A 15,055-nucleotide genomic window follows, 5' to 3' on the forward strand; every position below is an offset into this window, starting at 1 on the left:
TAACTACACCACCTGGAGAGTCACCACTTCAACAAGACCTTAACTACTACTCCTGGAGAGTCACCACTCCAACAAGACCTTAACTACGCCACCTGGAGAGTCACCACTCCAACAAGACCTTAACTACACCACCTGGAGAGTCACCACTCCAACAAGACCTTAACTACTACTCCTGGAGAGTCACCACTCCAACAAGGCCTCACCAACCACGCCGTGTTTGCGTGGTGGCGGCTGCGACGCAGAAGGTGAGTTACGAGGTCACATGTAACGCGGTAATGGGAGATAATAATGATAATGGGTGTAACAGGCGTCGCTATGTGGTAATAACTTCACCATTATGAGGTAACACATCCTTGGGCTTTGCTCGTCCAAGCGGCCGCCGACCCCAATTCAACACTTAAAACGTACTGAATTGAAAAATGGCATTTTCGTAAATGTAAACATTGAATATTATAATTGTATCTATAATTAAGCCTAGGATGGGTTAGGTGATTTGGTTCTATTGGTGGTTATATTTTATTTGCAGTATGTGGGTGAGGCAGTTAGAGAAGTGCATTCTGAACACAGGTGAACACCGATGATCTGCACGAGAACTGTTCAACCAAACTCTAAGAGGATAATAGTCTTCCATCCTCCAGATCTTCCCTGCAACATCCTCAACTCTCCCTCCATCCTCCAGATCCTCCATGCAGCATCCTCAACTCTCCCTCCATCCTCCAGATCCTCCATGCAGCATCCTCAACTCTCCCTCCATCCTCCAGATCCTCCATGCAGCATCCTCAACTCTCCCTCCATCCTCCAGATCCTCCATGCAGCATCCTCAACTCTCCTTACCCAAAGCAAGTACACTGCTTTTCCAATTCCTGAACCTAAAGCCATTGTGAGTCTAGTCTCATGTCTTCAAAGGTCAGGTCAGGCCAGGCCAGGTCAGGTCAGGTCAGGTCAGGCCAAGTAATTTTCACCAGTACTTAAAATGAACATTTCTCAGACACGTTCCTCCCCGATAGTGTTATCTTTGAGGCAAAAATTGCCAACTATCTTTTTTATCACAAGGTAGAGGAGCTTCACCGTGCAATAACTCTCACCTATCTCTCTAATGGCTTGCTTAAAAACGATGAGGGAACCATTAACTTTCCATTAATCATGGTTTTCATTGACCAATTAGCTAGGACTGGACCTGCCATTGGATTCACCTGGATTTTCCTCTTTTCCTGGTCTCTCGCTCTTCACCAGTCGACAAGCAGGACTATTTCCCCCATATCAGGTGCAAGGTATAGTAAAAAGTGCCTAAAAGTTCCAAGTTCTAAGGTTCTAAAGTTCTAAAAGTTCTAAGGAGAGGAACTATCAAGAGAAAGTATCAAGCCACCACGACTATATAGCACTGGGAAGGGGGTCAGGATAAGGATTTGGGATGGGACGAATGGTGGCCCAACCAATTGGACGCTTGAGGATTGAACGCCGACCTGCATGAAGCCAGACCGTCGCTCTACCGTCCAGTTCATGTGGTTGGGCGTAAAACTGATGTTTAATTAGTCACAGTAATGTTAGCAGGAGCGACCACAGGAACAATATCACACAATTAACACATTAAACAAATTAATATTTTTAATCACGAGCTTCACATGTTTTGGGGAGATTACAAGAGCAGTGACAGAGCTGGCAGTGGTTGATCCCACAGCAGTGAGGGAGCTGGCAGTGGTTGATCCCACAGCAGTGAGGGAGCTGCCAGTGGGTGATCCCACAGCAGTGAGGGAGCTGCCAGTGGTTGATCCCACAGCAGTGAGGGAGCTGGTAGTGGTTGATCCCACAGCAGTGAGGGAGCTGGCAGTGGTTGATCCCACAGCAGTGAGGGAGCTGGTAGTGGTTGATCCCACAGCAGTGAGGGAGCTGGTAGTGGTTGATCCCACAGCAGTGAGGGAGCTGGCAGTGGGTGATCCCACAGCAGTGACAGAGCTGCCAGTGGTTGATCCCACAGCAGTGAGGGAGCTGGCAGTGGTTGATCCCACAGCAGTGAGGGAGCTGGCAGTGGTTGATCCCACAGCAGTGAGGGAGCTGGCAGTGGTTGATCCCACAGCAGTGAGGGAGCTGGCAGTGGTTGATCCCACAGCAGTGAGGGAGCTGGCAGTGGGTGATCCCACAGCAGTGAGGGAGCTGGTAGTGGTTGATCCCACAGCAGTGACAGAGCTGGTAGTGGTTGATCCCACAGCAGTGACAGAGCTGGCAGTGGTTGACCCCACAGCAGTGACAGAGCTGATAGTGGTTGATCCCACAGCAGTGACAGAGCTGCCAGTGGTTGATCCCACAGCAGTGACAGAGCTGATAGTGGTTGATCCCACAGCAGTGACAGAGCTGCCAGTGGTTGATCCCACAGCAGTGACAGAGCTGATAGTGGTTGAACCCACAGCAGTGACAGAGCTGCCAGTGGTTGATCCCACAGCAGTGACAGAGCTGATAGTGGTTGATCCCACAGCAGTGACAGAGCTGCCAGTGGTTGATCCCACAGCAGTGACAGAGCTGATAGTGGTTGATCCCACAGCAGTGACAGAGCTGATAGTGGTTGATCCCACAGCAGTGACAGAGCTGCCAGTGGTTGATCCCACAGCAGTGACAGAGCTGATAGTGGTTGATCCCACAGCAGTGACAGAGCTGATAGTGGTTGATCCCACAGCAGTGACAGAGCTGCCAGTGGTTGATCCCACAGCAGTGACAGAGCTGCCAGTGGTTGATCCCACAGCAGTGACAGAGCTGATAGTGGTTGATCCCACAGCAGTGAAAGAGCTGCCAGTGGTTGATCCCACAGCAGTGACAGAGCTGCCAGTGGTTGATCCCACAGCAGTGACAGAGCTGCCAGTGGTTGATCCCACAGCAGTGACAGAGCTGATAGTGGTTGATCCCACAGCAGTGAGGGAGCTGATAGTGGTTGAATGTGTACGAGTAAAAGTGTCCTTGGCACTGGAACATATCCTTTCCTTACCTTGAGGTTACCTTGAGGTGCTTCCGGGGCTCAGCGTCCCCGCGGCCCGGTCCTCGACCAGGACCAGGTTGCTGGTCCTTGTCTACTCATCAACTCACTTGTGTTGAGTGATCTTCAAGTATCACACTCTGTAGATTATCATAATAATGTTAATTACGGCCAGATGCGGCCTCGATACCGTTAGTAAATACAATTTCGAGAGAATGGTGAGTGTTAAGGAGCGCCATCCTTCCCACCACACAACTGACATAGTTATAACTTGGACTTTATATATGCTAATTTTTGCGAGTTGGGAGAACGCACGCAAGCACGAAACACAAAATTACTCGCTAACGCACGCACACAGCCCCCTCCCCCTCCCTCCCCACCCCCCACTGCCCCCCCTCCTCTCCCTCCCCACCCCCCCACAGCCCCCCTACCTCCCCACCCCACACAAAGACAGTTATATAATCATCCCCCACAATCCTTTATGTAACTAACTCTCCCGTGTTATATCACCCTCCACCCATGCTCTGTAACCCCCCCCACCCATGCTATATCACCCCCATCCCCCCCAACCCCCTCCCTACGCACCCCGCCTCGTTAAGAGCGCACGAGGTCACGGAGCAGCAGAGAGCTCGCTCGCTAAAGACATTCGTTTACATTGGAATAATCTTGTTAGTTCCTCTGGACTGCTTTGTCCCATTGAGAGCTGTTCTTCTGTGTTGCCTGAGTTATACAGTGGACCAGCTCTTTGTCTTGGCTGTGTCCTCTGTAGACCGTTCATGTATTTGGGCTGTGTCGCAGGGTGGACTGTGTCGCAGGGTGGACTGTGTCGCAGGGTGGACTGTGTCGCAGGGTGGGCTGTGTCGCAGGGTGGGCTGTGTCCCAGGGTGGGCTGTGTCGCAGGGTGGGCTGTGTCCCAGGGTGGGCTGTGTCGCAGGGTGGGCTGTGTCGCAGGGTGGGCTGTGTCACAGGGTGGACTGTGTCGCAGGGTGGGCTGTGTCGCAGGGTGGGCTGTGTCGCAGGGTGGGCTGTGTCCCAGGGTGGGCTGTGTCGCAGGGTGGGCTGTGTCCCAGGGTGGGCTGTGTCGCAGGGTGGGCTGTGTCGCAGGGTGAACTGTGTCGCAGGGTGAACTGTGTCGCAAGGTGGGCTGTGTCGCAGGGTGAACTGTGTCGCAGGGTGAACTGTGTCGCAGGGTGAACTGTGTCGCAGGGTGAACTGTGTCGCAGGGTGAACAGTGTCCCAGGATGAACTGTGTCGCAGGGTGAACTGTGTCGCAGGGTGAACTGTGTCCCAGGGTGAACTGTGTCGCAGGGTGAACTGTGTCGCAGGGTGAACTGTGTCCCAGGGTGAACTGTGTCGCAGGGTGAACTGTGTCCCAGGCTGAACTGTGTCCCAGGGTGAACTGTGTCCCAGGGTGAACTGTGTCGCAGGGTGAACTGTGTCGCAGGGTGAACTGTGTCGCAGGGTGAACTGTGTCCCAGGCTGAACTGTGTCCCAGGCTGAACTGTGTCGCAGGGTGAACAGTGTCCCAGGGTGAACTGTGTCGCAGGGTGAACTGTGTCCCAGGGTGAACTGTGTCGCAGGGTGAACTGTGTCGCAGGGTGAACTGTGTCGCAGGGTGAACTGTGTCCCAGGCTGAACTGTGTCGCAGGGTGAACAGTGTCCCAGGGTGAACAACAAGACACTGTAAGAGGCAGTAGAAAGTGTAAAAGAACACCCCCCCCCCCCCCCCCACCAGACACAACAAGAAATATTACTGGAAATAACATTGAAACTTTGACGCCGGCACTAGGGAGGGAGCCGGTCGGCCGAGCGGACAGCACGCGGGACTTGTGATCCTGTGGTCTTGGGTTCGATCCCAGGCGCCGGCGAGAAACAATGGGCAGAGTTTCTTTCACCCTATGCCCCTGTTACCTAGCAGTAAAATAGGTACCTGGGTGTTAGCCAGCTGTCACGGGCTGCTTCCTGGGGGTGGAGGCCTGGTCGAGGACCGGGCCGCGGGGACACTAAAAAGCCCCGAAATCATCTCAAGATAACCTCAAGATAACCTGACCTGAGGCATGACAGCTGAGTAGACAGCGCTTGGGATTCGTAGTCCTAAGGTTCCGGGTTCGATCCCCAGGTGGAAACAAATGGGCAGAGTTTCTTTCACCCTGATGCCCCTTTGTTCACCTAACAGTAAATAGGTACCTGGGAGTTAGTCAGCTGCTACGGGCTGCTTCCTGGGGGTGGGTAACGAAAAGGAGGCCTGGTCGAGGACCGGGCCGCAGGGACGCTAAGCCCTGAAGTAGGCAAGAGGGCATGAAAGACAACCTGGAAGCTGGCGTAGTCCGTGCCTGTAGTTTACCTGGCTTCGAGAGTTCTTCTACTCTAAAAGCCCATTCTTCCAGCACCTAAATGTGATAATGTCATCGGCGTATGCAACGCTGGTGACCAATGTGTCGCTTCGAAGCACCAAGGGAAGACCTCAGAGCACTCGACACATACGACCCCTGGTGACCCCACCTATATGACCCCTGGTGACCCCACCTATACGACCCCTGGTGACCCCACCTATATGACCCCTGGTGACCCCACCTATACGACCCCTGGTGACCCCACCTATACGACCCCTGGTGACCCCACCTATATGACCCCTGGTGACCCCACCTATATGACCCCTGGTGACCCCACCTATACGACCCCTGGTGACCCCACCTATACGACCCCTGGTGACCCCACCTATACGACCCCTGGTGACCCCACCTATACGACCCCTGGTGACCCCACCTATACGACCCCTGGTGACCCCACCTATACGACCCCTGGTGACCCCACCTATACGACCCCTGATGACCCCACCTATACGACCCCTGGTGACCCCACCTATACGACCCCTGGTGACCCCACCTATACGACCCCTGGTGACCCCACCTATACGACCCCTGGTGACCCCACCTATACGACCCCCTGGTGACCTCACCTATACGACCCCTGGTGACCCCACCTATACGACCCCTGGTGACCCCACCTATACGACCCCTGGTGACCCCACCTATACGACCCCCTGGTGACCTCACCTATAAGACCCCTGGTGACCCCACCTATATGACCCCTGGTGACCCCACCTATACGACCCCCTGGTGACCTCACCTATACGACCCCTGGTGACCCCACCTATACGACCCCTGGTGACCCCACCTATACGACCCCTGGTGACCCCACCTATACGACCCCTGGTGACCCCAACTAGAACAAATCTAGTTATACCATGAACCTAACCACTTGAGGAATGGAACAAGTGAACAATGAAGACATGTTCACTATAAGGAACAGTTGAACAAGAGAGGCCTGGCTATGGACCAGAGGAACAATTGAACAAGAGAGGCTATATAACATATGAACATGCCAAGTGTTCACATCTGCATATACACATACCTATTCACCTCGACCCCATGACAAACAATGTCTCATTGTTTGAAAGTTTGCATTTCTTTCTTTGCGAAACCGGAGACAAAATTCTTCACAACAGCCTAACCAAAAATCCTCACGCAGCCAAGACAAAAAAAAAGTCTTAACAATATATAAAAAATTCAACAATTTGGAGTTTTCTTGTCATGGTTTCAACGACACAATTCGTTCGCTACCTCAGAATTTTTCCCTGTCACAGTTTAGATTTAAACTTTTTGCGAAAGAAAAAAAAACTAATTGGAAAAAAAGAATGTATGTGTAAATCTTTTTCATGTTATTAATGTTATTAACAATATCAATAAAAATAAAGTTATAGGTATTAATAATAATATAATTATAATTGTATTTGTTATATACTCTTTATTTGTATATTTACTTTCAATTTTGTAAATCAAGTCAATTATAAATGTACAGCCATTTATGAATACAGTTTGTAAATATAAATTACATTATTTAACCAGTTAACAGTGAAAATTAACAATGTGTGCTCAGGTTATGGGTAACTAGGTGTATCAGTGCTCAGGTTATGGGTAACTACTTGTATCAGTGCTCAGGTTATGGGTAACTACTTGTATCAGTGCTCAGGTTATGGGTAACTACTTGTATCAGTGCTCAGGTTATGGGTAACTAGGTGTATCAGTGCTCAGGTTATGGGTAACTAGGTGTATCAGTGCTCAGGTTATGGGTAACTACTTGTATCAGTGCTCAGGTTATGGGAGCCGGTCGGCCGAGCGGACAGCACGCTGGACTTGTGATCCTGTGGTCCTGGGTTCGATCCCAGGCGCCGGCGAGAAACAATGGGCAGAGTTTCTTTCACCCTATGCCCCTGTTACCTAGCAGTAAAATAGGTACCTGGGTGTTAGTCAGCTGTCACGGGCTGCTTCCTGGGGGTGGAGGCCTGGTCGAGGACCGGGCCGCGGGGACACTAAAGCCCCGAAATCATCTCAAGATAATCTCAAGATGGGTAACTACTTGTATCAGTGCTCAGGGCCTAGATTCACGAAGCTCCATGTATTTCTTCGTAAGTGGGTTTGCTACGAAGGTTCCTAAGTGTGCCCTATGAAGATGCTTAGGTGCAATTCACGTAGGTGCACTTAGGTAAGATATTTGTTGGTTCACCTGCGTGCCGATAGAGGTCACTACTGTGTTTCGTTTGGCCAATCAGAGAGCAGCAACATTCTTCATATTGAAGATTTAGCGCTGGCTTATCGGAGCTCTACTGCCTCCTATTTACGTCGAATTTTCTTATAAAATTAGTATATTTCGAAGTAAAACAATGTTTTTTCAACTTCTACAGCCAGCACCGACATTGTAGTAAACAAATATGTTACATTTGTTGTTTACCTGCGTAATTCTAAGAGATACTGTGTAGCTGTCTTCCACCTCTCAACTGTCAATAAACTGTTTTACTAACTACTTTTTTTCACACCACACACACCAGGAAGCAGCCCGTAACAGCTGACTAACTCCCAGGTACCTATTTACTGCTAGGTAACAGGGGCATTCAGGGTGAAAGAAACTTTGCCCATTTGTTTCTGCCTGGTGCGGGAATCGAATCCGCGCCACAGAATTACGAGTCCTGCGCGGTATCCACCAGGCTACGAGGCCCCTACGTGTATCAGTGCTCAGGTTATGGGTAACTACTTGAGCTGTGGTATACTGTGCAGAAGATGAAAGATATACCGGATGCCCAGGGAATATACTTAAACAATCATATCTCTCTCAAACAGCACCTGAAGCGCGTCAGTAGAAACAAGGAAGATGTGCAGGGAGAGAGAAGAAAACCAGGAAATCACAGCCTCCAACACAACAGCCTCGCCCCACCAGAGAGGGGCGAGGACAGCCACCAGACCACCAGAGAGGGGCGAGGACAGCCACCAGACCACCAGAGAGGGGCGAGGACAGCCACCAGACCACCAGAGAGGGGCGAGGACAGCCACCAGACCACCAGAGAGGGGCGAGGACAGCCACCAGACCACCAGAGAGGGGCGAGGACAGCCACCAGACCACCAGAGAGGGGCGAGGACAGCCACCAGACCACCAGAGAGGGGCGAGGACAGCCACCAGACCACCAGAGAGGGGCGAGGACAGCCACCAGACCACCAGAGAGGGGCGAGGACAGCCACCAGACCACCAGAGAGGGGCGAGGACAGCCACCAGACCACCAGAGAGGGGCGAGGACAGCCACCAGACCACCAGAGAGGGGCGAGGACAGCCACCAGACCACCAGAGAGGGGCGAGGACAGCCACCTGACCACCAGAGAGGGACTAGAGGAGGGAGGGGAGCGAGGGGTGTGAGGTGGGGGTTACCCTGCATCATTCACCAGTCTCCGCCTCCACACCTTGCCTGCTCTCGCCGCAGTCCGCAGCGCCCCACCCCAGGAGACGCCCTGGGGCAGGGGGGGGGGCAGGGGGGGAAGGTGGGGAGGGGGGGGCTGGGGTGAAGGGGGGGGCCACTGACGCTGGAGGAAGGGGGGGGGAAGGTCAGGTCAGTGACGCTGGGGAAATGAGTAGGGAAAGAAGTTTTACTTGTTTGCTACCTGTTGTAGGTTCCTGGGATCAACGTCCCCATGGCCCGGTTTCTGACCGGGCCTTCTGGTCAACCAGGCTGTTGGACGCGGCTGCTCGCAGCCTGACGTATGAGTCACAGCCTGGTTCATCAGTTATCCTTTGGAGGTGTTTATCCAGTTCTCTCTTGAACACTGTAAGGGGTCGGCCAGTTATGCCCCTTATGTGTAGTGGAAGCGTGTTGAACAGTCTCGGGCCTGTGATGTTGATAGTTCTCTCTCAGAGTACCTGTTACACCTCTGCTCTTCAACGGGGGTATTCTGCACATCCTGCCATGCCTTCTGGTCTCATGTGGAGTTATCTCCGTTTGCAGTTTTAGAACCAGTCCCTGCAATGTCATCCAATTATAAATTTCTCTTTTTTTTGCCCTGCACATTAGACAATACCAGTTTACAAATCTGAAACTGTGCCAATAATTTAAATGTTTTATTGTGTGGATTCGGAGAGTAAATGGTCTTTGTACGTTCTCCAGCTTTGAATGAGGCCAGTCTCAACCAGGCTGTGACTCATACGTCAGGCTGCGAGCAGCCGCGTCTAACAGCCTGGTTGATCAGTCCAGCAACCAGGAGGCCTGGTCGACGACCGGGCCGCGGGGACACTAAGCCCCGGAAGCACCTCAAGGTAGGGGCTGTTATTATGTAACAATACTCCACTCTAGAGAGCACAGACTTAACAAGTATCATTACTCGTACGGCATCTCATGTTCGAAAGGTTCTTGATATCCAACCTGTTATTTTTATTGCATTTGTGACAAGTTACTTTATTGTGTTCTTTAAAGGTAAGATTTTCCGACATAATTTATATAATTTATTCTTCCAATGATGTAGTTTGATATGGTTTCCGTTTTCTATTTGTTGTTTTCTGCACATCGCAGCAAGTGTAACTTATCCTCAATAAACATGTTATTTTATGTAGCCAATTGAAAGACCTGACTAGCTTTGGTGTGTCGTCTATATTGTATTCTCTCAAGACAATCCTAGTGTCATCTTCTGAGGTTGATACAGTACTATAAACTATACCCTTGGCTCTGTCTCTGTGTCTATGCCTGGTTGACCAGTCCAGCAACCAGGCCTGGTAGAGGACCGGGCCACGGGGACGCTAAGCCCCGAAATCACCGCAAGGTATGTCTTATATGAGGACGAGAAGACGTTCAGGTTCAAGCACAATACCACAGGCGACTGAACTTTTTCACTGTGAAGGATCCTGATCTGATTTGCTTGACTATTACACTCTGGGTTATGTTCGTTAAGAGGTAATTCATCTTGTGAGCACATTGTGTGCGATAACACCATATCTTGAGAGGTTATCTCGAGATGATTTCGAGGCTTAGTGTCCCCGCGGCCCGGTCCTCGACCAGGCCTCCACCCCCAGGAAGCAGCCACTGACAGCTGACTAACTCCCAGGTACCTATTTACTACTAGGCAACAGGGGCATCAAGGTGAAAGAAACTCTGCCCATTGTTTCTCACCGACTCCCGGGATCGAACCCGGGACCACGGGATCACAGCGCCCAGTGTCAAGGACTGTGACCATGACCACATTTGTCGAAAGCTTTTGCAAATTCTGTATATATTATTATACCAGTGTTGTGCTCCTCTCCCATGTTCTTATAGGGTCCCTCGATTGTTTCAAGCGCAGGTTGGACATGTATATGAGTGGGATTGGGTGGTTATAAATAGGAGCTGCCTCGTATGGGCCAATAGGCCTTCTGCAGGTTACCTTTCTTCTTATGTCAATTAAGGTCATGTCATAGTCTAGGGTTGCCTCTGGAGAGCGGATGGTAGTGTAGGGTAAGCAGGTGAGGTGACTGTAGAGCGGTGTAGGGTAAACAGGTGAGGGGAATGTAGAGCGGTGTAGGGTAAGCAGGTGAGGGGACTGTAGAGCGGTGTAGGGTAAGCAGGTGAGGGGAATGTATAGCGGTGTAGGGTAAGCAGGTGAGGGGAATGTAGAGCGGTGTAGGGTAAGCAGGTGAGGGGGATGTAGAGCGGTGTAAGGTAAGCAGGTGAGGGGAATGTAGAGCGGTGTAGGGTAAGCAGGTGAGGGGACTGTAGAGCGGTGTAGGGTAAGCAGGTGAGGGGAATGTAGAGCGGAGTAGGGTAAGCAGGTGAGGGGAATGTAGAGAGGTGTAGGGTAAGCAGGTGAGGGGAATGTAGATCGGTGTAAGGTAAGCAGGTGAGGGGAATCGAGGTAAATACGTTGCTATAGGTAAATCAATATTTTAGATCAAATAAATTGAGGCCATATATATATATATATATATATATATATATATATATATATATATATATATATATATATATATATATTGCAGACCACAGTACAAGTTAAGGCACTATAACAACGCCGTCTAATGACACTGTAGACTGCAGGAAATATAAGAAGCGAAATATAATAATTAATATAAATATTAATCTATAACAAAATATAGATTGTCTAATGTCTTAACCAATCACAGAACAGTAGATAGGAGGAGGGGATGGGGAGGGGGGGGATGAGAAAGAGACGGAGGGAGGGAAGTGAGGGAGTGAGGGAGGGAGTGAGGGAGGGAGTGAGGGAGGGAAGTGAGGGAGGGAAGTGAGGGAGAGAAGTAGGGAGGGAAGTGAGGGAGGGAAGTGAGGGAGGGAAGTGAGGGAGGGAAGTGAGGGAAGGAAGTGAGGGAGGGAAGTGAGGGAGAGAAGTGAGGGAGAGAAGTGAGGGAGGGAAGTGAGGGAGGGAAGTGAGGGAGAGAAGTGAGGGAGAGAAGTGAGGGAAGGAAGTGAGGGAGGGAGTGAGGGAGGGAAGTGAGGGAGGGAAGTGAGGGAGGGAAGTGAGGGAGGGAAGTGAGGGAGAGAAGTGAGGGAGAGAAGTGAGGGAAGGAAGTGAGGGAGGGAGTGAGGGAGGGAAGTGAGGGAGGGAAGTGAGGGAGGGAAGTGAGGGAGGGAAGTGAGGGAGAGAAGTGAGGGAGAGAAGTGAGGGAAGGAAGTGAGGGAGAGAAGTGAGGGAAGGCAGGCACTAGTGTCTCAAGACGCGGCGCGATATAAACACTTAGACATGAACGATGCGATAATCACCATCACTTCAAAACCACATATGCACATCTGGCTGTGACACCCGCCCTCCACACACACAACTGACTGCAATAACAAGTGAGTTGAGCTTCAGCTCCGGGTCACCACTCGCCACTCACGATCTCTACTCTGTCGTATTATAATTCCTTCCCACAATTCAGGACGGGCATATGAGCACAACGTAGAAGGTAGCCATTGTTGGCCTGATATTCTGATATGTTTAGTGATATGCTGATATGTTTAGTGATATTCTGATATGTTTAGTGATATTCTGATATGTTTAGTGATATTCTGATATGTTTAGTGATATTCTGATATGTTTAGTAATATTCTGATATGTTTAGTGATATTCTGATATGTTTAGTGATATTCTGATATGTTTAGTGATATTCTGATATGTTTAGTGATATTCTGATATGTTTAGTAATATTCTGATATGTTTAGTGATATTCTGATATGTTTAGTGATATTCTGATATGTTTAGTGATATTCTGATATGTTTAGTAATATTCTGATATGTTTAGTGATATTCTGATATGTTTAGTGATATTCTGATATGTTTAGTGATATTCTGATATGTTTAGTAATATTCTGATATGTTTAGTGATATTCTGATATGTTTAGTAATATTCTGATATGTTTAGTGATATTCTGATATGTTTAGTGATATTCTGATATGCTACGTGATATTCTGATATGCTACGTGATATTCTGATATGCTAAGTGATATTCTGATATGATAAGTGATATTCTGATATGTTTAGTAATATTTTGATATGTTTAGTGATATTCTGATATGTTTATTAAAAGATAGAGGCTCATGGTATTGGGGGGTGCCATATTAAGTTGGATTAGGGCATGGCTACACCAAAGGAAACAGAGAGTTAGTATAAATGGGGTTAAGTCAGAGTGGGAAAATATTGTAAGTGGAGTGCCTCAAGATTCTGTCCTGGGACCTCTGTTGTTTATAATATATATAAATGATTTAGATTCAGGTTTGAGTAGCAACATTTGCAAATTTGCAGATACAAAAATCAGTAGGGAAATTAACACGGAAGAAGACTCACTATCACTTCAAGTTGATCTAAATAGGGGTTTGAAATGGTCAAAAGATTGGCAGTGGCAGTGTGTGTGTGTGTGTGCTTGTGTGTGAAAAATAATGATCGTTGATTGACAGTTGAGAGGCGGGCCGAAAGAGCAGAGCTCAACCCCCGCAAGCACAACTAGGTGAATACATCAGGAGAAAAACAACAGTGAAAGAACAGGTAATGAAATTGAAGATAGGGGCAGACAGATTCACTACAAACGACAAGGAAGTGTGCGAAGAACTCAATAAGAAAATCCAGGAGGTCTTCACAGTAGAGCAAGAAGTCCAAGACATAAGAGAGGGAATATCTAAACAGACACCACTAGAGGAGTTTGTAATTACCAGCGGGGAGGTGAGGAAGCATCTGCTAGATTTGGACGTGACAAAGGCTATAGGCCCGGATGGAATCTCACCATGGATCCTTAAGGAAGGAACAGAAGCACTGTGCCTGCCACTATTCATGGTGTACAACAAGTCACTGGTAACAGGTGAACTGCTAAAAATTTGGAAGACAGCAAATGCAGTCCCAATATACAAGATGGAGCGAAAGAACTTTGTATCACAGCATCATGAGTTCAGGGATGACAAATCATGCCTCACAGGATTAATGGAATTCTATGACCAGGCAACACAAATCAGGTAAGATAGAGAGGGGTGGGCAGGCTGCATATTTTTGGATTGCCAGAAAGCTTTTGACACATTACCACATAAGAGACTGGCTCACAAGCTGGAGATGCAGGCGGGAGTGAAAGGGAAGGAACGCCACTGGATAAGGGAGTACCTAAGCAATAGAAGACAGCGAGTCACTGTGAGGGGTGAGGTCTCGGAGTGGCGAGGCGTCACCAGTGGAGTCCCGGAAGTCCGTGGTGCAGTGGTAAGACACTCGCCTGGCGTTCCGCGAGCGCTTTGTCATGGGTTCGTATCCTGGCCGGGGAGGATTTCCTGGGCGCAAATCCTTAACTGTAGCCTCTGTTTAACTCAACAGTAAAATGTGTACTTGGTTGTAACAACGATTCTTCGCGGCAGGGGATCGTATTCCAGGGACCTGCCCGAAACGCTACGCGTACTAGTGGCTCTACAAGAATGTAACAACTCTTGTATATATCTCAAAAAAAAAAAAAAAAAAAAGGATCAGTCCTTGAACCTATACTGTTTCTGATATATGTAAATGATCTCGCAGAGGGATATCAAGATCTAGGAGTTGACATCTCGCCAAATCTGCCAAATCTGTCTCGTGAAGCCCACATCAAAAGATTAACATCGGCGGCGTATGCAAGGCTGGCTGACATCAGCGGCCCCAACATGGAGCCCGTACCTTGTCAAGCACAAAACGAAGCTGGAAAAACTTCAGAGGTATGCCACTAGACTAATCCCAGAACTAAGAGGCGTGAGTTATGAGGAAAGGCTGCGTGAACCGCACCTCACGTCGATGGAAGACAGAAGAGCTTAGGGAGACATGACCACCACATACAAAATTCTCAGAGGAATTGACCGGGTAGACAAGGATGAATTATTTAACACGGGTGGTACACGCACTAGAGAACACAGGTGGAAGCCGACTACCCAAATGAGCCACAGTGACATTCGAAAGACATTTTTCAGTGTCAGAGAAGTTAGTAAATGGAATGCATTAGGAAGTAATGTGGTGGAGGCTGACTCCATACACAGTTTCAAGTGTAGATATGATAGAGCCCAGTAGGCTCAGGAACCTGTACACCAGGAGAAATATTGCCGGAACAACCGTTGACATCTTGGAGAAAACTAGATAGTTTGCTCTAAGGAGTGCCGAACCAACCGGGCTGAGGTGGATACGTGGGCCTGCGGGCCGCTCCAAGCAACAGCCTGGTGGACCAAACTCTCACAAGTCAAGCTTGGGGAGTAGAAGAACTCCCAGAACCCCACCAAGCAGGGACCAGTTGATTGACAGTTGAGAGGTGGGGACCAA

The 15,055-nt window shown here is 49.3% G+C and overlaps 2 protein-coding genes across 3 annotated transcripts in view; one reads left to right on the forward strand and one right to left on the reverse strand.

Moving 5' to 3' along the window:
• Positions 1-15,055, reverse strand: part of CASK (peripheral plasma membrane protein CASK) — a 942,297-nt gene that overhangs the window by 422,866 nt on the left and 504,376 nt on the right. The window lies entirely within an intron of this gene.
• Positions 578-2,979, forward strand: LOC138358872 (fibrous sheath CABYR-binding protein-like). Its single transcript, XM_069317223.1, has 3 exons — positions 578-880; positions 1,166-1,271; positions 1,679-2,979. The coding sequence occupies exons 1-3, from the start codon at positions 578-580 to the stop codon at positions 2,977-2,979; spliced, it is 1,710 nt and encodes a 569-aa protein (XP_069173324.1).

Source organism: Procambarus clarkii, chromosome 87 (genome assembly GCF_040958095.1).
Source record: "Procambarus clarkii isolate CNS0578487 chromosome 87, FALCON_Pclarkii_2.0, whole genome shotgun sequence".
In the NCBI taxonomy this organism is placed as follows: Eukaryota; Metazoa; Arthropoda; class Malacostraca; order Decapoda; family Cambaridae; genus Procambarus; species Procambarus clarkii.